The sequence below is a fragment of the Hemibagrus wyckioides genome, linkage group LG10 (genome assembly GCF_019097595.1).
Source record: "Hemibagrus wyckioides isolate EC202008001 linkage group LG10, SWU_Hwy_1.0, whole genome shotgun sequence".
NCBI classification, from domain to species: domain Eukaryota; kingdom Metazoa; phylum Chordata; class Actinopteri; order Siluriformes; family Bagridae; genus Hemibagrus; species Hemibagrus wyckioides.
Window position 1 is genome coordinate 9,920,686 of NC_080719.1, and position 23,918 is coordinate 9,944,603.

At 38.6% G+C, this 23,918-nt stretch overlaps 1 protein-coding gene across 4 annotated transcripts in view; it reads left to right on the plus strand.

Annotated features, from left to right (window-relative positions):
- arnt2 (aryl-hydrocarbon receptor nuclear translocator 2) overlaps positions 1 to 17,394 on the plus strand; it is a 101,008-nt gene extending 83,614 nt beyond the window's left edge. For 2 of the 4 annotated variants that reach the window (XM_058400844.1, XM_058400847.1), the window contains 5 exons: positions 561 to 660; positions 1,429 to 1,570; positions 3,747 to 3,915; positions 13,220 to 13,365; positions 14,405 to 17,394. In XM_058400844.1, coding sequence (XP_058256827.1) covers positions 561 to 660; positions 1,429 to 1,570; positions 3,747 to 3,915; positions 13,220 to 13,365; positions 14,405 to 14,503 — 656 coding nt within the window. In that variant the 3' untranslated portion in view covers positions 14,504 to 17,394. The remainder of the gene's footprint in view (positions 1 to 560; positions 661 to 1,428; positions 1,571 to 3,746; positions 3,916 to 13,219; positions 13,366 to 14,404) is intronic. The other 2 variants (XM_058400845.1, XM_058400848.1) reach the window with 1 other exon arrangement.
- The last annotated feature ends 6,524 nt before the right edge of the window (positions 17,395 to 23,918 follow it).

The window sequence follows — 23,918 nt, forward strand, 5'->3', positions numbered from 1 at the left end:
AATGTAGAATTTTTTTTTTATGCAAAGGCTTTTAAACAGTAATTAATACAGTGATGCTGTGAAGCTGTGACGTTTTTTGAACTAGGCTATCATATCAGCTATTGAGATTCTTCTTTCTTCCTTAATTGTGTTGATGTCATGTGCTAGAATTAAGAGAAATGAGCTTCCAAGAAATCTCATTCACGTACACAGTCACGTAATCCACTTTTATTTAATAAAATCCCAAGCAATAACTCAATCCCTGCCCTTAACTGATCATCGCAAGGGAGTTTATAAAAAAAAAAAAAAGCCAGTGGGGAATGCTGTATTATTTCCTCTGTAAAATGAGCCGCTGTGTATCTGATCTCTGGGCTTCCTGTCGGTGTGATATATCTCTGCTCCTGATGCAGATCGTCCTTGATTGTGCTGCATGGACCATAATGCAAAGCCTGTTTTATGAGCTATGATCTGTCCTCTGTGGAGCTGATAAGCTGTTGGTGTATTGCATTAGGCTGCAGGATCATTTACTTGCTCTGTGTTTGTGTGTGGGTGCCTGGGTGTGTGTGTGTGTCTGTGTGTAGCGGATAAGAAGATGATGGTGCCCTCGTCCACTGCAGGAGGACAACAGCTATATTCCCAAGGCAGTCCTTTCCAGCCAGGACATTCTGCTAAGAACTTCAGGTAGTCTCTGTGTGTGTGTGTGTGTGTGTGTGTGCATGCTTTCAGCTAGTGTGTTTGTATTTCCATGAGCTCCTTTTGATGGGGTATTATCATTTAACTCACACACCCTACTGTTGTTTGTTCTGTGTTAGACGTAAATGAAGGGATTATGGATTTTATTATTTTAGCGCATACCATCCACTGTGCACATTCTGTAATTAGTCACTAACTAATGACAGGATTTATTCTCGAGTCAGGGCCTCTACAGGGAAACAGATGCTCAGTGGAAATCCCTGTAGATGAATGATTCTCATGCAGAGTGCATAAAAACCCAAATTGACTACCACATATAGGATTTTCAGGGGATTCTTTTTTAAACAGCTTTTTATGTAAATGTGTAATGTAGAGCTGTGCTCAGGACTATTTTCCTCCTTCTAAATCTCACACACACAAGTCTGCTCCTGCAGCTATTTCTGCTTGTGTTCATTCACAGTATTATCATTTAAAATCTGTTGGTTCAATTCCTCTGAAATATAAACAAACCAGATCTTTAAACATTAATAAGCATGGGGGAAATCGAAAATATTAAATATTGTTTACGGCTGCTGTGTACTGTAGTATCGCTCCATAGCTCGATTTTCATTTCTGACTCTCTCCTGCCTGAAAATGATAAATTTGTAAACCCTCTCTGTATTGCGAAAACAGTACATTATGGAACTTCCTCAACCACACAGACTACAGAATATGAACAACTTGTGATCCTCCCTGTATGTAATGTGTGTGTTTCAGCTCCTCAGTGATCCATGTTCCCGGAGTAAATGACATCCAATCATCTGCCGGTTCAGCCGGGCAAAATTTGGCTCAAATTTCCCGTCAGATTAACTCCAGTCAGGTGCAGTGGTCAGGCAGCAGGCCACCGTTCTCCGGTCAGGTGAGAGTCACACTTCAAAGTGCCCCTGTTGTACATTAACCATCCCTGTCTTTCATTTTCACACTTCCATGCTATTCACTATTAACTAATGTACTTTCCTCTCACACTTCCCTCCCATTCCTCTCTGCACCATTCCGTTCCACACTTTCACAGGTCTTAAGATTTCTTGCCACCCTTTCATACTCACACACTCCCATGCTATTTCCTGCTGTGATATTCTATATGACCTTCCATATTTCCGTGCCATCACATCCTATATTTGCTTCCAAACTTTAATTCCTGCTACATTAAACTGCCACATGTCCAATAACATGCTTAACATGTCTAACATGCTTCAGAATTCCCGTCACACATTGGGTTTCATTTACCAATATATTTTAGTAAAGCTGTAAGTGTTATTGTAGACCAAATGAAACTAGAAATGTCAATCACCCAAAACTTACCAAACACACAGCCAAATAAAAGCCAAATCTCACAGAGCGTTGAGAACAACAAAACAGTGAAAGATCACCTCATAAACACAATGTGCTCTAAATCTTCCAATAATGCAGCTCAGTCATTGCAGCACAGCACCAACCGTAGACGCACAACTCCTCCATCTTTATTTTGCAGTAATTATATGGCTAGGTGGCTCTGGATTGGGTTCTTTCAAATCATTAACATGAAATAATTGAATTTCACTAAAGTTTCCTTAAATTGATGTGTGCAATTAAAATAAATAACCAATTTAAACTTTAAACAACATATCCATAACTTCCTCCAGTTATATTTGAAGGCAGTCAATCAAGGCTCTCACTAGTAAAAACTCATAAGAAAAGAATGTTTTTCCAATCTTATTGGATTTTCGTGATTTTTCTTGAATACCACATTTCTGTGGTGGTTCTTTATTTAAATCTATTTGATTAATGTCCGTTGACACTACCATGCCTTTTCCCATCCACAACATTTCCCTTCACACGTCCCTCCATCCTGGCATATTCTGCCGCACTTCCATCTTCCTCTCCACACTTCCAGCTGAAGACCAATCAGTCGCGACCGAATAGCGGAACATTGCATTAATCGCTTGGCGTGACAGTTTCATTCCTCATTCCTCATGCGGGCAGAGAGTGATGGTTGATCAAGTGGTTTTCCTTGCACGAAAAGCTTGCATGCGAGCTATTTTCACTCACCTGTGTGTGTACACATAAGAACACAGTTTCACATTCAGTCATTCTGTAACTTATTGGAGAAGTTCACTTCCAGAACAGAAATCTACAAATAATTTATTTGTAAATTATTCATCCACCCATCCCCCCGATTGTCATCCAAGATTTTCATGTCTTTCTTTCTTCAGTCATAAAGAAATTATGTTTTTTGAGAAAAACATTTCAGGATTTTTCTCCATATAGTGGACTTCTATGGTTTCCAAAATGCAGTTTAAATGCAGCTTCAAAAGGGCTCTAAACGATCCCAGAGGAAGAAGGGTCTCACCTAGCTCTGGGATGTGCATCCTACATACTACGTAATCATGTCGGAAGGTCACTCGTGACGTAGGCGTAAATACAGACCCAGTGTTTACTAGTGTGGAGAAGGAGGACCGCTCTAAAGTTGTCGTGTGTCGAATGACACAAAGTTATATGTCTTTGCATCAGTTTTTTGTTTAAAGTGCACTTCCTTGGTCTTTGCACATTCACTTTGTAAACACTGGGTCTGTAGTCCCGCCTACATCACGCGTGACCTTCCGACGTGATCGCGTACTACGTAGTGTCACTGACTAGAAGTGAACTTAAACTCCTTTAATGGAGTTTTAAGGGAAGCTCTAGGAAGTGATGGTAATGAACTGCAGCCACAGTTTTAGAGCCCTGTTAATCACTTAATGCTGAGCCAGACTGGCTTTTTTGTAACATGTATTATGTCACAGCTGGTTAATTGTGGTGCAGTATGTAAAAAAAAAAAAAAGGTCAATATCTCATCAAAGATTATTGCTTCACAGCTTCTAGCCATTACTTCTAGAAGCTTCCAGTGATTGCTCTACTCCCACAACAGATGGGAAACCAAGTGCTTTGTGCACTTCAGATCTGAATCTAGTTTAGTGTAATTCCTGCTGATATTCAAGCCAGGCATGGTAAATATGAAACGCTGAAGTGAGTGAGTGTGATAAACGCATGCTAAATGTCTCCCTGCTCACTTTCAACAGCAGCAGCTCCCGGCTCAGTCCAGCAAAGCTCAGTCTTCTCCATTCGCCATCGGCTCAAGCCACAGCTACCAGGCCGACCCGTCCTCTTACAGCCCGCTGTCCAGCCCAGCCACTTCCTCTCCAAGTGGGAACGCCTACTCCAGTCTGACCAATCGCAGCACTGCATTCGGTAAGACCTTGTCTTTAATCCATTATGAACAACAGTTAAATCTAATTCAAAAATGTAATCTAATTTTCCCCTTCCTAAATGGGGTCAGTCAGCCAAGTCATGTTCGGTGACCAATAGGTATTTTTGCAATTGTTTGTTTGTTTGTTTTACACTTCAGCTACCAGGCTAATGTTGTTAAGTAATGGAAGTCTTACACTCAAACTGTTATCCAAAAATTCATCCATCCATCCAATTCCTGTACCGCGTATCCTACATAGAGTACTCAAAAACAAGGGAAATATTGTGGTGTTATGCTGTGTACCAAAGCTTCAGCATGCGTGTTAGGAACATTAGGGCAGCTTCAGGTGTTAATTTCCTGTAATGACCTAACCAATGATGACTTAAAGCCCTCTGATGAACGAGACCGATTTTCAGTGGCTGTTTTGCATATTCTATACTCAGTGTACAATCAATCTGAAAGCCCCTTTCACAGGAAATCAACACCATCAGTGTTCAGTGGATACACACTATTCTTTCGTAGATTTTAATATTTCAGATATTATAACATCAATTATTTGGAACAGCAACATGTCTAGACTATAATAATAACATAGTACACAAGATTTCCTAGCTCTTTGATTTATTCGAATGATTAGTTTTTTGACACACACATTGCTGTCTTCTAAAAACAGTTTTGACTACAAGAAGCCTCTAGTGGGCACTTGAAACCTCGAGAAGTATACCATTTTAGAAAACAGTTGGCTTAAAAATGTCAACATCTCATGAATCATTATCCTGCCATCACTACCAGAAAAACAAAGCAAAGGTTAAAAAACAGAGGAGAGATAAATAAAACTGTCTAAAAGTGCTTAGTAACGTAGATAAGCAGGTAAGACTTAGTGATGAGTAGTGTGTATATTTATGTGGATGAGGTAAATGAGCAACAGATGCAGGCAAGAGTGGGCAGCTTGGACAAATAGGTGCGTGGCACACAACTCCATTCTTTCTGGTATAATTGAGGCTTAAACTTTGGAAAGTGGGGCCTAGCAAGCTGTGTGATATTACTGAAAAACTGAAGGAAAATTGGCCTGGAAGATATTTTAGGTAAGAGGCCTCCATTATTTGCTAGCTACATTAACAAACAAAAACAAATGCTGGACACCAAGCATGGCTTGGATAAAGCGTAAAATGATCCAAGTGTAATTTTTTACTTAACTCTTATTACATGTTACCTATGATGCAGTCCATCATGAAGTCGAGCTTCTACCACTTTGACGTTTAGTTCCCTAACACATCTAATCATCTTATACTACAACATGTATGTTCGTTAATAGTTATTATCTCATCTCCCTCTCTTTATTATTCACTTTATTAAGCACTTCTCATGTTAAACCAGAACTAGAAGAGTTCTCTGTCCTAAAAACTCCGCCATGGTGGAAAATTTGCTGATGCTGACACTGGAGACTCCTTCCCTAAATGTTACATGAATGTCTCTGTAACACTGAACTGAATGGACAGTTATATAGTGTTTGTTAAATAATAGCACATTTTTAAAATCATCCATCAGACCAGTCTGTAGTAACCACTGAAACAATAAAATATTTGAATGAGCATGTTGAAAATAGAAAATTAATCAACACCTTCTTACCAGTCAGAGCTCAGTGGTACATATTCATCTGATAAATGTGTTAATTATTTCTCCACCTATAGATAATACTAATCATTAGAAACTAAATCTCTTAGGATTTTCTGTTATCACATTAGAAGTGTTACTAAAGGAACGCTATAAAACTAATGAACAGGATCCTACTCAGAGTGAAACAGGAGCTCAGGTCATATTTTCTCTCTTCATAGCCTAAAATGTGCACTTGGATAGACTACACTGAACTAATCCCAGATCAAGACTCTTAACTCAGAGCAGATTTCCACATACGGTCACCGTTCTCGTGCCGAGTGCAAGTCTAGCAGATGTGTACCGCACGTGTGTGTGTGGAAAAGCCGATTAAGGATTACTGCACCGCTGGGAGACGAACACTCTCTCAAAACCTGCTCTCAAGCTATCAGAGCTATCAAACTGTCTGTCACACGCAGGCTCATTTACAAGCTGGAATCACGAGCGCACTTTCCGTATTATCCGAGCAGCGGCTAGCCATGCTGCATGTTAAAAGCTAAACCCGAGATATTTCTGAAATGAATCATTCTGTTGTCCAAAATGTTGACGTTGGCAGTTTATTTGTATATTTCAATGCTTGAAACGTCTGGAGGTGTTTATATTCCACATGCTGCATCTGGTAAATTACTCAAAACATGGCAGTTGGTGATCATAAGCGCTCAAGGATTTATTTCAAGGATGTTTGTATGTGCTCAAAATTTCATAGTAGGAAATTCCCTTTGGTGGCAGATATTATTGAGTATACCATAGAAGCATGCTGAAATTAAAAGGGGATTATGGTGTGATGGACTATATCGCCAAAAGTATGTGGACACCTGACGAAAAGCCCTTCCAGAAGAATGGATCTTAATCTAGATTTTAATCTTTATCTATCTGTCTATCCATCCATCCACCCACCCATCTATCTATCAAAACAACGGATCATGCTTTTTTGTTAGTGCCTGTCATAATTTACTTTAGCTTGAAATTAATATGACAGAAATGTAGCTTATTAGTGAGATATTAAGAAGCACATTGTTATCTTTCCTGAAGATTTTCCTCATTATGGAAAACTTCAGCTCTCGCTTTTAAAAATGCTTAAAAAGCATATAGTGACTGAAAGCTTCACCCTGTATTAAGGATTAGATTTTTTCGTTGTTCGTTGACTTCCTCAGCTGCAACATGCAAAGAAAAGAATTCCACCGTGCTGTAATGTATGTGTGGAGATAATAAAGGCTTCTTGCCCTCAGTTCTTCTTAAATAACAACTCATTTGTTCATTCTGCTTATTATTAGACTTTTTATTTATATTTATGATTGTGACGCACATTCCTTGCTAATCCATGTCAATTAGTTGTTGCTATAGAAGCGATAACATCTTAGCTGTCACTAGAATATTAATCGACACCTTCTGACCGAACAGATTTGAGACTTCAGCATTGCTGAGGTGGACACAATTATAAGCGGTGTTGATGCAGTGTAGTGCAAAACAGTGTGACAGTGTGAAGGCTACACCTCGTTCATCAAGACTGATGGACAGCCTGGCATTCAAACTTTCCAAACTTGCTTCCCAAAGCCTCGACAGATTGAATAAGAAAACAATGTTAGTGAGGAGTTAGCCTTATCAGATCCGGTGCCGAGCCGGCAGGATGAAATTCCACTTTAGAGCATTGCTGCTTCTCAGTGCTTTGAGTGAAAGAGACAGTTTGTTTCCTCTGAAAGAGGAAAGAGATATGGAGCTTCAGCTTCAACCGTTTCCCCCTGTTATCTAACTGCCACGGAAATTGAAAGGACAGATAGTACGCCTGCTGATGGGTGCATTGCTCCTTCTGTTGTATTGTGTACAGATCAGAGAGCTGCCATCTTCGTCAAGGACGTAAAGAGTGATAGGTTTTTCAATTTTTTAGCCTTGGTAGGTTGCACCAGCTAATCAGAAAACTGAAGGTGTGTTTTATCAGCTGTAGCCTCTGCATCATGGTTAACGTTCTGAAGGAACTTTAGCTGGCAGTGTGGTTTGTCTGAAAATTACACAACACTTTAATATACACTTTATAGCCAAACGTATGTACACTCCAGACAGTCGTACCTATGAGTTATTTCAAAACCATGGGCATTAATGTAGACTTGATCCATGTTTGCAGCTATAATATCTCCTTGTATTCACCAAACCAGTCCATCATACTGCTAAAACATGGCAGTGCATCATGATTCATGGCTCCAGAGAACAGAAACTTTACCAAGATAAACTTCATGTAATAACTAGAATGAATCTCCTGGCTATGCACTCTGTTGACTATATAGTGTAAAGGTATAGAAGTGAAATGATTTATAATGCCACTATCCAGTGTCACCCAAGTGAGGATGGCTTCTGGGTCCTCTGACATTTTCTTTGCCACTCTCGCCATCTGACTTTTTTATTTGCGATAAATTTAAAACGTATAATATATACCCTAATTGATATACGTCCACTGTAAGCTGATTTGCATCATTGTCCATTGTTATAAGCACTATGCGAATAAAATTGAATCAAATTGAATGTTTCCGCTGCTCCAGAGTCCAGCGGTTGTTTGCTTTACACCACAGTGGCTGACAATTGGCTGGTGTGATCTTGCCGATTTTAGGCTTGTGTACAGATGCCCAGCCATGGAAACCTATTTCACAGTGTTCTGATGTAATGGAGGATAAGAGATTTTTACGTACTATGTGCTTCAGCACTGGGCCTCTCCCACTCTTCTATTTCACAATAACAGCACTCACTATTGACCATAAAAGAACTAAATGTCTAAATCTATACTGGAATCAACTAAACGCAATAATTAGGAGGGGTGTCCACATACTTTTGGCTATGATCTAAGGAGACGTGTTTTTCTGATTGAGCAGCATTTCTTTTCTCCTCTGCACTTGTTGCCTGTGGCCGAAAACACTCCACCTTTCAGCCATTAATTAGCGCATCCATTTAATAATATACGATCAAGGGTGGTATTTATATTCAGCTTTGATTCGGAGAGAGTGTCTGACTCCTTGAACGCCCGGAGCGCCCTCACCCACTCCGCGGAAATGAGCCTAGCCATGTCCAGATAATTCCCTTTTAATGTGTTTGTCATAAAAAGAAATGGAGCATTGCTCGCACTCTCCACACGCAGCAGGGCTCCGAACACACAGCGGGAGAGCGAGGCGATGCAGGGAAAAGGAGGACCAAATTGAAACGTTACCCTTTTCTCTGATGGGATTAACTGAAGGGATTTTGTTCTGCCCAGCTGAGATATTAATTTGCATTGTTTAAATTTTTTTCCATTTCTTTTGCTCTTGTTGCACAAATACAAGTATTATAATAATGTCTCTGGTGTTTGTACTATTCTGTCAGGGCCAGAGAGGAAATACAGAGGAAATGCTCATTTCAAAGTGAGTTAGTACCCCTGTGAGTGAACGTGAATAGAGGAAAAATCTCCGCATAGATAAATAGAGCAGCTGTACAGTTTAAAAATGCATTCGAATTTTAATTACTTAAGAGATTTAATATTCCGGTGCTTTGGAATATTAATCTGCTTTTCATTTGATGCTTACGCAAACACAATGAACATCAGTAGCGCTGCAATTTGTAATGCATAAAAACCACAAAGTGAATACTGTGTCAATTTTTTTCAAGCAAATCGGGATGCAAAGCCCTCATAAACTTTAATGTTGCACATTCAATTTACAATAATCTCTTTATAGTTTTCTCTGATATTTGGCTCGGTTTTAGATTTACGTTGGGTCCATATAACAATCCACAACAAATCCAATTTTCATCTCATTTCCACTCGTGGAATATTTGCTTTATTTATAAATAAATATCAGTGCTTTGTTTTCTTTTGACACAAAGTTAAACCAACCCCAAAATGTTTTTTTCCTAGGCTTCACTACATAAGGTAGTGGCATTGCAGATGCTACAGAGGCGCCATTAGCTATAGTATTTACTATATGGGAGACGTCTAGCAAGAAAGCTAGTTTTTTTGTTTTTTGTTTTTTTTTCTTAAGCAACTGTCTGATCAAAATTCACTCAGCTCAAAAGCCATTTGATTAAAAGGGAAAGGACGCGGAACGTGAACGACACACATTTGTGTCTGGTGGCTGGTAATTTCAGGGTAGCTTTATCTGGGTATATTCGCAATCCTCGGTCTTGTGAGCCAAGAGAAAACAAATGAGTGGGACTTTTAACTCTTTAGATGCACTAGCTGCTTGGTATTAAGTAGCAGCACCACCTGATTTCTGCCTTGTTATTTTCTTACTGTTGATTAGAGCACATCTGGAAGAAAAAGAAATTAACAGCCATCTTCTCCACTGACGTGTTGGATTTTTTCCTTTTTACTCTCTCTCTCTCTCCTGTTTTTTTCTCCCTGCTTACTGGGATTTTGTTAGCAATGTTGGCTCCTAGGCAGTGTTCAAATCTAATAGATCCATCTGATAGAAAGATAGATCTACAAATACACTTTTGATCATTCATAACTACTTGCATGTTAATTTTTTAGATATAATTATCTACAGTGCTGTTAAACCTGATGCTGATTAATTTCCCAAAACACAAACAGCTCATACGGTCTGTGCTTGCTCTGAAGTTATTGTTTCTTTAGTAAAAACTCTCACTGGGACAAACAGAGGATGGTGAGGGAACATCTGGTGCTACAACTAACTAACTTTGTATATGTCTGTCTTTAATTAATAAATAAAGTAAATGGCTGAGGAACACTTTGGTATATGCTGGAGCAAGAAAATAATCAGCTACAGAATGGTGATAGTAACTCCACTTTGTGTTCTGGCTGCATTGTAATGTTGGTTAGTTTCCTTTAACTACATACCCTGTTGAGTTTTATCCCTTATACAGATATTTTGTGTAATTCGGTAATTAAAATGTGAATATGGAGTATTGATGTGTGTTTATTCCGAGCCGTCTTCTTACATGCAGTGCCAAGAGTCATTTAGCCCAAAGATCAATTTCCATTAAACAACAAAAAGCAGATTGTTTTGTTTTTTTTCCTTCTTCTTCTTCTTTTTTTTTCTTCTACAAATGCAAATGTAATAAAAGTTTTAATAGCATGTGAACATTGAAATTTGTTCTGACAGCCGTTACACACTTTCATGCCTTTGAAATGAGAGTGGACAGATTTTGGCCATATGGGTGATTTTCCACTTTCTATCTTCTTGCTCTCTCACACATACACACATTCACACACACACACACACACACACACACACGTACACAAACACTTATCTCCGTGAGTGGAAGTGAAAGATGGAGATAGATGGTCGAGGCGGATGGGGAGTGAAGAGAGGCACGGAGAGTGAGCTGCTGAATGATAAACGAGAAGAACAAGAGAGAGATTTACGACAGGGCACATCAGCGAGCCTTCAATGAGTGTTACCGCTGTAAGGAAATGAGGAGCTTGACCTCACATCAGTCTGTCATCAGTGGGGACCATGGGAAGTGGCCTACAGGCTGGCGCCCACACTGAGCCTGGGTCTTCACGCTCCATCACTTTTCCTCTGTCACGCAGCAGCCTCGGGCCTCAAACATGAAGTAGGAGATAATGTACGTGATTAAATGATCATGTCAGCTTGAGACAAATGGCCTTGACTAGTGAGGAAAAAGAAAAAAAAGAATGTGTTCATTACATTTTACCAAGGAAGAAGAAGAAGACATTTGAGATGTCATGAATTTTAAAAAAGTAATGAGAAAGTTTAGCAGCTAAATAGATTTTTGGCACTATGTTTCTCTCTCTCACTTACCTTCAGGCTTAGTGAAGGAGGTGTGGCTTCTGTGTCTGTCAGAAAGGAGGCGTGGTCTGTGTATGTCAGTCTCAGTAAATGAAGGAGGCATGGCCTATATTGTCTGTAAATTGCTGTGGTATTAGACGAATGAGAGAAATTATTGAGAAAGTTGGATCAGCAATTGAATGGATTTTAGGCACAATGGTTTTTCTCTTACTTGCTGTCAGTCCTAGTGAAGGAGGTGTGGCTTCTATCTTTGTTAGAAAGGAGGCATGGTCTCTGTGTCTGCATTTTAGTAAAGGAAAGAGGTGTGCTCTCTGTGTCTATGAATTGTAGTAAAGGAAGGAGGCGTGGTCTCTGTGTCTATGAATTTTAGTAAAGGAGGTGTGGTCTTTGTCTATGGATTTTAGTAAAGGAAGGAGGCGTGGTCTCTGTGTCTATGAATTTTAGTAAAGGAGGTGTGGTCTTTGTCTATGGATATTAGTAAAGGAAGGAGGCGTGGTCTCTGTGTCTATGAATTTTAGTAAAGGAAGGAGGCGTGGTCTCTGTGTCTATGAATTTTAGTAAAGGAAGGAGGCGTGCTCTCTGTGTCTATGAATTTTAGTAAAGAAAGGAGGTGTGGTCTCTGTGTCTATGAATTTTATTAAAGGAAGGAGGTGTGGTCTCTGTGTCTATGAATTGTAGTAAAGGAAGGAGGCGTGGTCTCTGTGTCTATGAATTTTAGTAAAGGAGGTGTGGTCTTTGTCTATGGATTTTAGTAAAGGAAGGAGGCGTGGTCTCTGTGTCTATGAATTTTAGTAAAGGAAGGAGGCGTGGTCTCTGTGTCTATGGATTTTTAGTAAAGGAAGGATGTGTGGTCTCTGTGTCTATGAATTGTACTAAAGGAAGGAGGCGTGGTCTCTGTGTCTATGAATTTTAGTAAAGGAAGGAGGTGTGGTCTTTGTGTCTTTGTATTCCCATGAAGAAAGGAGGTGTGGTCTCTGTTTCTGTAAAGGAATTTGTAATTTGTAACTCGAAGCTAACACTTTTGTTTCTTAAATTTGAATTCAATTGCTGTAAACACTAAATCAGACTGTATCACATCACAAACAGCTCTACAACCTACTGCATTGAATCTTAAACCTGCTTTATACCTGCATTGCTCATACAGCAGATTGTTGCTCACACATCATTGCACATTGTATTGTCTTGAACGGAGACACAGTAGAAAATTTACAAGGCTCTTATCAGCTGGATCAGGTGTTAGAGCAGGAAAATCACCCGGACTGAGAGTGTGAGGCTGGAGATAAAGTACACAATTAAACATCATGTCATTTGAAGGTGAATGTCTTTCCTGTTAAAGAAGAAAAGAAAGAAAAGAGGTGTTTCCAGTACATTGCTTTGGTTAAGCAGAGACAGGAAAGACCGTATATTATCTGGACTGATAATATTATCTGCTGAGGGGTAAGAGGCCTGGAATCACTGAGATCTAGCCTGATGTACATGATTAAGAGTAAGATTAAGGATAGATGGTGATCTCAGTAGCAGATGTCGGCTCGGGCGTCATTTGTGCACTCGCCTCCTCTTGCACAGTGCTAACTCCTAGGGCAATTATCAAGCCTGTCATCATCTGAGTCAGATCTGTTTGGAAGAAAATATTCTGTTGGAGATGTAAAAGTTGGCATATGGATTAAAGTAGGTGTGAGAACGTGATGGAAATGTATTTTTAAATAAATCATCACCGGGCAAGTACATTCCAGTCTGGCCTGGATGTGTTTGGCTGGACTCGTTTTGTGACTTCATCTTCTATTGAGTCATCAGAGTGATGCATAATGGAAAGATGAGTTTCACTTGCATTTTGTTTAGACTAATTGCTTTCAAAGGATTTTCTTAAAATGTTCTATTATGCTTATGTACAGCTGACCCAAGTGTGTATGTGTGTGTTATGTAGATGTTGCAGGTGAAGGCAGCCAGAGTGGCGCTCAGTTCCAGGGTCGGCCGTCTGAGGTTTGGTCTCAGTGGCAGAGTCAGCATCACAGCCAGCAGAGCGGAGAGCAACACACGCACACCCAACCCAGCCAGTCTGAGGTGTTCCAGGTACTCTCTCTCTCTCTCTCTCTCTCTCTCTTTCTCTCTGTCTCTCTCTCTCTCTCTATATATATATATATATCTTTCTCTTTCTCTCTCTCTCTGTCTCTGACACATACAACACAAATACACAGCAATTCCAAACTGGACACATCACCATAATTCTGCTCTTTCTAACTTTCCTCGATCTTTGTGGTTCTCCTCGAGGCTGTAGTTAGTCTTTTGTTTGATTATTTTGTGTTACACTAGAACTACGAGCAGGTACTCCTCAGTGTAGCATAAAAAGTCCATGGAGTGTTCAGGGTCAGATCTAGCTCTTTCTACCTGAGAGGTTAAGACACACTGTGCAGGTTAGGATTGGCTTATTGAAGGAGCACCATGTCCAGCTCCACCCATTACATTTTGACACATCTTGCTAGAGTTTTTACAGTTTATCCATTTTATTTACAATTTTTGAATCTTATTGGTATTGGAATATGGGAGACATCTGAAAACTATACCTTCACAGATAAAGCAGCAAATAAAATTAGACCCTATTAATAGGCATTTCACTGAAAGGAAAGGACACAGGATGCAAATTTGCTTCTGATAATGTTTACTTTTTTCCAAGGTGAACTTTGACCTATGAATTCAGACCAAATTTATGACTCGAGGAGCCGCTTATTATTTAAGTCGAAGGCAGACTGCAGTTCAACTGTTCAGTATCTCAGAATTGGACAACAGTGTCAGAAAGAGTTTTTTTTGTCACATTTTTAGATACTGAACAGTTGCACACTGATGGAAGAGGCACGTGCGATGATTTCAACCTGTAATTTGCACAATGCTTAATTGGAGACTGTGAGCTTTACTTACTTGTTAGCTTCATTAACCTTGCAGCTCCAGTGCAAATCCAAATAAGCAAACAGTTTTTTGGCTAATTGATAACTAATTTGGGTTAAGCAGGGAATTATGTGCATTTTCTTTGTTTTTCCGGATGAGAATAAAAGAAGTGTATTCAGACTTTCTTTGTCTTTTTTTCTTTTTTTTTTCTTTTGCCTTTTCCCTTTAGGACATGTTGCCTATGACTGGAGACCCAACACAAGGAACCGCCAACTACAACATCGAAGATTTTGCCGATTTGGGCATGTTCCCTCCGTTTTCTGAGTAACAGCAGACTAAATTGCTCTCTGGGTCATTTTTATTTTCTCTAGTTTTTATCATCATCATCATCATCATCTCAATCATCAGCATTAAGATCAGTGAAACTCGCACTTGCATATACACTGCCATATTGTGCATCTCTGATCCTGGGTCATGAAACAAAACTTCCTGTATAGGTACACAAAGAAAATGTTCTGTTTCTTTTTCGGTCAATGTGTAAGCAGTCTATCTTGCGACCGATTTATCTGGTACACACTAGACATGTGCCGATATATTCTTTACGAATGACAAATCCATAAATATACTCAAAAGCTTCGCAGCTTTACAGTGTTCACATTCGTGGGTCAGGATCAAGTGATGGCTGGAGATAGCTTTAGAGGCCAAGCTGAGTGGATGCTGCAGATAGCCGAGATGATGAAACTAAGCATTCTGTGAGCTATAGCCAGTGTTCAGTAAAATCGAATGAATTACCTTAAACACTAAATTAATCTTACATACGATAAATAATTGTTATGGTTTTTAATGTTATCTTTTCTTTTTTTGGAGCAGGAAAAAACAATGTGTATTTGTTTCATTGGATGAATAAAAAAAAAGAAGCCTAACACTCATGATTTTGTGCTTTTGAAACAGGAAGTTACACACAGGCTGCACATGCCAATCAGGTGCTCACTACTCAGGTGAGAAGATTGTTGCTAGGAAACCAGTAAACATGGACACCAGTTAATGGCTGAGGTTAACAGTTTAGGAAGCAAGTCAACACCACTGGAAGTATTAACACTTTTATTAGATGTTAATTACTGGAAGGAAACACATCAGTTTAGTCAGATATTAGGAGTGCTAACTGACCCCCTGGCATCAATGGGTGAAAGATTTCATTTCCTACACAAACACATCAGCCCAGTGTGTTGGAATGCATCGCTATAAAAAGAAGCAAAAAAAAGAGTACACTGTTTCCTGGTACTCTGTGATACTGATGATAAATGATGACGAAGCTTAAGGATTCATTTAGCACTTCCTTGGTTTATATAGCATCCATAAAAAGCACACGTGTATGTTCATGCACTTGGGCTACTGGGCTCATTCTTTATAAAGTTTGCCAAGTTGATTTTAAATGAAGGGAGCTAGCTCGCTGCAGTGTTTAATGGGGATGCGGTGGAGAAGAACGGGTTTTGCTTTACTTTGGAAAAGCACTTTTGTATAGCTGTGTGTAAAGAACTTTGTTTTATCATTGCCTTGAATACTTCGTCGTCAGTGACGATGAAGATCAATTGTCAAGAACAACATACTGGGCAAGAGCAGTTATACTGCCTTCATGTTTGTCTTTTGTTCGTAACAAGCCACCGAGCTAACTGTGATGATTCTAACCCTAACTCTCTCCTCCTCAAACAGCGACTGTATAATCAGTGTTATTGATTTAACAAGCAAATATGTCTGTATGTTGATCGATGTGAGGGAAACACTTGAATAGGCAGCACAACTCGTAATCAAAAGGTATACTTTGTGCAGCCATGTTGATTTGCCATCATTCCAGAAAACTGGGAAAGAACTCGGGAGTTAAAAAATGGAAATTTCAAGTTATGGGACTGTTTCCTTGGTTGGAATTTAGGAATTTCAAGTTGTGTCCACCATTTTCATTCATCTAGCTTTGTCTGTAGGATTTCTCTCTCACTTAGTCAGCATTTGCCGCAGCAATGAATTCCTCATGCCGGGATGTATTTTGAAGATGTTTTATCATCGGAGGAAAATGCCAGTGGTAGAACATTGATATTTTCACAGAGTACATTTCGCAGGCCAGTTTCATATCGCGTCTTCCTTACTAAGCTTACGTCGCATGGTGTCTAACTTCTAAGAGTATGAGTAAGAATCAGACTGATACCAGGATCACTGTTGATGCAGCCCTAGTCTAGTGGTTTTCAAATCTTTCTATTTGTTGAATGCAAAGAAGAACATCCAAAGCTACCATCAAACATGGGCAAAAAAACATGGGCTGTACTCTTACCACCTTCTAGATTAGACAGTATTAATCCCTATAGTGCAAGCTCTGCCAAAAACAACCTCCTCCTGCACGAGCAGAGGAAGAGACACTGTGTAACAGAATAGTATTAACCCTAAAGATCGCAATTCATCACCAGGTGAATTATCGGCACATGCCTAGTATACATATTTAAACACTCCTCAAGACGGAGGGCTTAAACAAGCTGGTTTGAGTCAGCAGGAGAGTCTCTGCTGTAATGATATCATGTATGATAAAGTATTTTCAGTGTTTCCTGTGATTTCTACACTGCACCAGCATTCTGCTTAGTGTGGCATATATAGTCTATATGTAGTGATGTCCATAATATAGATGATCTAATAATAGTCGTAGATGGTTATGTAAACAAAACGTGTTCCATTTCTTAGCATCAAATGTGATGCCTTTTTTATTTTTTCCATTGAACATTCAAGTGCTCTTCATCAGCAGCCTCAGCGCAGGATCTCAGCATTGCGTGTACAGCGTGTATCATAGGCTCCGTGGCTGCAGCGATTCTTCGTGACCTTTCCTTTTTAAACTAACAGATATTTTATGGTTTCGATCTTTTACACAAAGAGTGTAACACGGATGAATGAAGGACTGAAAGGGGGAAAAAAAAAAACTTTTTGCTAAATGAAAATGGGTGTTTTTATGTAAATACTGTGATTTTTAAGTCTGTTCACATATACACAGCTCCATGTGTGCTTGTGTAGGTTTAATATCATTATGTGCAATGTCCGTGCGTATTTAACTCTCGGTATTTAGTTAGCCTGGTTATTGTACAATGAGTTTAGACTTGTATACACTGTGTAAATGTGCCCTGTTCATTTTTTGTGACAAATTGTGCTTGTGACAATAAATTCTCATTGAATATGTGGATTTCAAAAGAGTGTGTTCCGTGGGCAGATTTATTCATTTCATCTTGTTACTCTTATGCTGGAGTAAAATGTCTCAGTGATGGATCTTATGTTTCTCAACAAAAAAGCAAAACTTTTATCCGAAGCAACCTACAAATCAGACAGAATCCAAGCTACTTAAAATACTCCTAAAATCAAAATAGGTCTTTCAGAGCTTTTTGTACCTTGGTGTCTTTTAGTGTCATGGATGCCAAAGAATAAATATATAGAATATAGAATAAATATATATTTTATACACAGCTCTGGAAATAAATAAAAGACTAAATCTCCAAATTTGAACCCTATTGAAAACCTCTGGAATGTCATCAAGAGGAAGATGGATGGTCACAAACCATCAAGCAAAGCTGAGCTGTTTGCTTTTTTTTTGCAAAAAGCGTGGAATATAGTTCCCCAACAGCAATGTGAAAAACTGGTGGAGAGCATGGAGCCAAAACGCATGCAAATCGGGGTTATTCCACCAAATACTGATTTATGTTATTTAGCCAAAGCATTAACACAATTTGTTTACAAATTATTTGCATTTTGTTTTATTTGAGTTATTAAAGCTCTGCAGATACTGCATGATCCTGGGTTATTTTGATGTGTTGTCATTTCCTTTAAATATACACTCTAAATAACAATAGTTATATTTTGAATTTAGGAGAAATATTGTCAGCAGTTCACAAAAAATGAGAAAAAAGAAAGAAAAAACGTAAGAAACTGATTATTTTGTAGTGGTCTCTTATTTTTTTCCAGAGATGTACTGTATATACTTCTCCAAAGAAAATATATTATTGAATAAATTTAGATATTTGCATTTTAACTTAACAGTTATTCAAGATTTTCATGACAAAATTCTGTATTAGCCTTGTGTTTTTCTAAGGAAATGTTCTCTAAAATATTCTGGCCCAATATCAGCAGTAAACATCGTTTGTTGGGGTTTGTACAAATTCCAATCATTTATTTAATGGAAAAACATTTACATTTCTGAAATTTGGCCGACCCTTATCCAGAGTGGCTTACAATTTATCTTATTTTATACAATTGAGGGTTAAGGGCTCAAGGGCTCAGCAGAGGCAGCATGGTGGACCTGGGATTAAAACCTTCCAATCAGTAGTCCATCACCTTAACCACTATGCTACCACATGCCTGGAAAAAGGAACAAGTGCAAGAAAACCCACAAGCAGAAAGTTTCAGTGGCTCTCCTGCCATCCTGGGATTTAAACACACAACTTCCTGGTCTCTCCAGACAGAGGAATAGCTGAAGGGGAGCAGATTTGGGTTTTAAGTCCCACTTAAACTGTTTATGTTTCATATGTTTATTTGAAAGAGGTTAGTGTAACACACATGCAGCAGAGCTGATTGTCTGTATGTCAGATAACTGTTTTGTGCAGTAATGTCTTTACTTTTAAAGGGATTGGTTCTATATAGAACCTAAAATTGTTCCATCACTTGTTTTATCTATGGAACCTCAAGATAGAGGAATGATAAAATCATTTTGAAGGATCTTTGAAATCAAGTTAAATGGATCTTTTTAGAATAATCTACAGGCTCTTCTTCTTTTTCTTCTATAGAAATGTAGACAAGAAAACTGAAATTCAGCTACTTGTTAGCTAGCTACTCTGGGACAATCCGGATATTGAGGTGACAGCTGGTGTAATGCAGAAGGAGAAAAAAAAGAAAGATAGATACATTTTTCTCCTGTTACTAAAACATAATTTAAATCATTTTAAGTGGGATGGTTATATGGGGTATTTTTATTATTACACCTATATTACTGTTTTTAATGTGGCAAGATTTGTTGGAAAAACAGAAATAAATTCCTGACTACGCACCAGTCTCCTGATAGTAGTCATGATATGGAGAAGACCTGGATAATTGGGTTGGAATAGGGAACAACTAAAGTGGGAGAAAATATCATTTCCTTTACTAACCTATCATTATCTAGGTTGTGGATCCTCTCAGGAACCCTGGCTGGATCAGAATCACACATTTACTGACAAGTTGGAGGTATGTTTCGGTAACTAATCTACATACAAGCTTGTTTTGAAGGTTGGAAGAAAACCGGAGAACCTGGAGCTCAGAAACTAACCCAGGACCACGGGGCTGTGGAGGTACCGACTCTACCTGCTGACTCTTCTGAAAATTTCCATGAAAGTCTCAGCACTGCCATATCTTCCTGACACTTTTGGAAGGGAAACGATATTTGAGTTGCTCCTTTTGGCCTCAAAAGGAGTATGGCTGAATCATCGTATCCTGAAGGAAGCAGGATGTGTTACAGCTTCGTCACACCAGCCAAGACATTTTGTCAGAAGGATGTATGAACGCTTGTGAGAACGTTGAAACACATCCCAGATCCCCATCCTGCTTCCTTTGATCAATTGTGTGGTCCATGAGTAGTTAAAAAGAGAACAAAAATATTCAATGTTTCCACTGAGGTTTCCGAACCTTGCCATGGAAGACTTCCTTGCTTCCTTCCTTCCATCACTTTTTTAAAACACTGATGCTTGCTTACAAAGTTACAAACAGACCATCACCCAGTTACCTCAGAGCACTTCTTACACCCTGGACTGCACCACGCTCCCTCCGATCCTCCAGCACTGCCCCACTGATCTCACCATCTCTCAGGGTACACAAAAGGTATATATCAAGACTCTTCTCTGTCCTGACACCTAGGTGGTGGAACGAACTTCCCCTAGATGTTCAAACAGCAAAGTCACTTGGGGGTCTTCATAACTGTGTCTGAAGACCTACCTCTACCTGATGTACTTAAATTAGCACTTGCATTATTTTCTTTTGCTATATTACCTTCCAAAAGAGGTTTTAGACTGATGGTTCATTTAGTCTGCGACCTTCTGTAAGTCTAAGGGCAGAAGGTCAAGGATAAGGCCATATGCCAAATGCCGTAAATGTAAATGAAGCCAAAGACAGACCAAAGAAATCTGTTTTGCACTTATACTGAAAAGGTTCCTCTAACTGTGGTGTGTACACAGTTCATTGTATCCTGGATCATCTCATGGGGCCATATTTAGAGTTGGAGAATTTAAACTTGGCCATTTAAGTCCAAATGTTCCACAGAAGCATAGGAGACATTTAGACTGCTGACTTAAACCTCCATCAGAAAAAATCAGGGAAATAAAATACAGACTGAAGAAGGATATATTGCTGTTATTCTTTGCTATTAAGTGTATTAAAATGCATGAGACCATTTAAAAATAATAATAATAAAAAAGACTAATGGGTTATATGAATGCAAAAAAAATCAAATAGGAGTCTTGTATATTATAAATGTATTGCTGCAGGAATAGTCTTGAATTAGCTGAAGGAACATTTAAGAAAACACTTTGCTTCCAGTTTGATCAAGTCTTAAATCCATCCTGGTTTGAAATAGCACATTTTCTATAGAAATTCAGGTTCATGCAGACAAAGAAGCGATATCAGTTCTGTTTTTTCCCCTCTCATCGTCCTGGTTGTTGTGCACACCTGAAAGGATTTGTTATAATTGCGTTTTCATGGAGCATCAAGTACTTTCCTCCATTTGTTCCATTGCAGTGAAGGACGGCATGCCGTGGCTCGCTCCCACCATTAACTGGAGGTCAGTGGAATCAGCTTGGATGCGTGACTTCCCTTAATTTCATAGTGAGTTCATTTCAGATTGCATCCACATTCCAGCGTGGGTTGATGGCGTCTTGGATCGAGCTCCTTGAATTTGCGCTTGACATTTGCCAAGTGCTTCTGCAATGCTGCTGATGGACTGTTCTTGAAGGTAGAGAGGAAGAAGTACACTCTGCAGCTGCTTTTGCAATTCATTTCTTTCACATGTCATGCTTGATTTCCTATGACTGTTTTTACTCAATAAATTCCCCTCCACCTCGCTACTCCAACCCTCTTATGCATTATAAATGTATTTATGTCTAACAGTTCAAGCTGTAAGGTTGTAAAGAGCGTGGTAAAAATGGAGGACCCTTGCAGCTGTGTTTTCTGATTTAGAGGGCACAGGGAGGGCACCGAATGTCTGCACTCTCTTCTGACAGCATTTTAGTCGTGCCCACTTGGGCTTCATGCATTTCTGCCAAGGCCGTTTCTAAACAAATCAAATTGCACTGGCAGCCTGTCATCAAGTTCTCGGTTGGTGCAAACAAGCCATAATCATTTTTTTTTGTTCCTGAATGTTTTGTTTTGGTAAGATAGGGCATTCAGAGGACAAAGGCTAGAGAGGCACTCTCCCAGCTAACAATATCATCCAAACATTCAGTAATTATTGAATTAGACAAGTTAGTTAGGCTTCAATTTCACAAACAGAATATTCTTGCATTATTCTGGGAACAGGTACTTATAACAGTTTGCTTCTCTCACTTCTTTAGAAGTTAACTTTAGAAATTAGTGTCGACTTTAGTGCAGCTACAAACTGTTTAAAAAAATGCTGCAGAAGCTTATATAGGCCACATAAATCTTAAATCTGTTAAAAACCCAGAACACTCACCAAAAAGATTTAAAGGTTCATTGATCTTCATTTGGGAGAAAATGTTCTGGAAATGTAAAATTATTAGCCACATCGGTTTATTAACATGGATTTCACAGTATATTGGGAAACAAGTATCTTAACCTTTAAACTTCCAACTGGATTTTTATTTATGAGGAAAACTGATGGGAAAGGAGCCCCAAAATTCAAATAGCATCATAATATGATTCAAAATGAATCATTCTTGTTCATATTTACAATAAATGCAAAAAAAACAGTATTGTTTCATTCCTTCCTTCATTCTTTTAAACATTCAATCATCTTCAGGATCTGGTTTATCCCGGTCAGTGTTGTGGTGAATCCTGAGTCTGTCCTAGGACGCAAAAAACGGAATACACCCTGACCCTGGAAGACACCATCCATAAAGTCACTGACACCTCAGGGTATTTTAAGAGTAGCCACTGACCTACTGAACATTAGTTTAAAACCTGAGACCCCAGAAGAAACACATGGATATGGGGAGAACATGGGGAAACTCCACACAGACCGTAACCTGAGCTCAGGGTGAAACTAGGGAGCTGTGAGGTGCTATCACTGTGGCTCATGCCATGTGCTATTGTTTCACTTTTGTTAAAATGTATAATTTGACCTGAACAGAACACAAGGGTTAAGCATTATTCACGTATAGCAGTCATGGCTTGTTTATCATGCCGAGTCATTCTTCTTTAAGCCCATTTTTCCCAGTATTCTTCCCTCTGGGACTGATTACAGGTCAGGTTAAAAGAGCCAGTCATCAGGGAGCCTGAGATCGATCTTCAGCAAAAAGTCTGCATTGGCTACAGAGTGACCTGAAGCATGATATGGCATAAATGAACATTTCACAAAGAGTTTCACTGCAGTGATTTCTTTGTCTCCAAAGTTATAACAGAGTTAACGTATCATTATCCTGTTTTATGTATTGAGATGTTTGACATGGTGTGTAACTTATTTCGCCATTAAATCCTGTAGTAGAGGTTTGCAGAGCAGAGCCGCAGGAGCAGGAAGTTAACATGAGATGAAGAAAAGATACATAATGTATATTCATTAAGATGGGAGTGTCCTGACTGCTCACAAGGCATTGAGCATGTGCATTCATTCATCTCCAGTAACTACTGAAGGGTCACGGGGATTTAAACTGCTAGTGTGTTTGCATTTGGGGGAAAAGACTCATCTATGTTCATTAGGTAAAAATCGCAGACATGGACAAGAAAAGAACTGCAGAGGCGGGTTAGAGCGGTCAGACATTCTGTGGCAGGATTAGGCAGAATTCCTTCAGAGTGAGTGGGAGTGCAATTAAATTAAACAGTCCTATACACACCTCTGTCTTATATCATAATAATCTTTAGGCAGTCTTTGTTGAGTCATGCTGCTACAGTGCTATTATAAACATTTTTCTTTTTTATTAGCAGCATTCGGGTTTAAAGAGAAACTACAGAAGCCATACATACAGCTTAGAAAGAGTTTTTTTTAATAAATACATATAAATAAACAATTAATTATATTTAAAATATATTAATATATATAATAAAAATATATTAATATATATAATATAATAAAAATATATTAATATATATAATATAATAAAAATATATTAATATATATAATATATTATTATTATAATAATAATAATTATTATTATTATTATTATTATTATTATTATTATTATTATTATTATTATTATTATTATTATTATTTAATAGTAATTAAAGTATTAATTAATAATAATTAATAGCCTTTTTGACTAAATACAGTTCAGTTTCATTCCACATTGTACCAGTAACACTACTAGCACCATAAAACTCTAACTGTATTGTGTTATTTTTTTTCCATTGTCCACTCATACAGTGTCGAAAGCTCTAGCAGAATGAGTTTTGCTCGAGACAGGCACCAATAAAAACAGAATTTGCTGGAGAAGCGAGCAGCACTTGTCTTTGCTGATAGGTTTATATAGTACATCTGTGATCCTTTATCCTGCATCTGCAATGGACTTGAAATGGTGTGATCTTACCAAGTT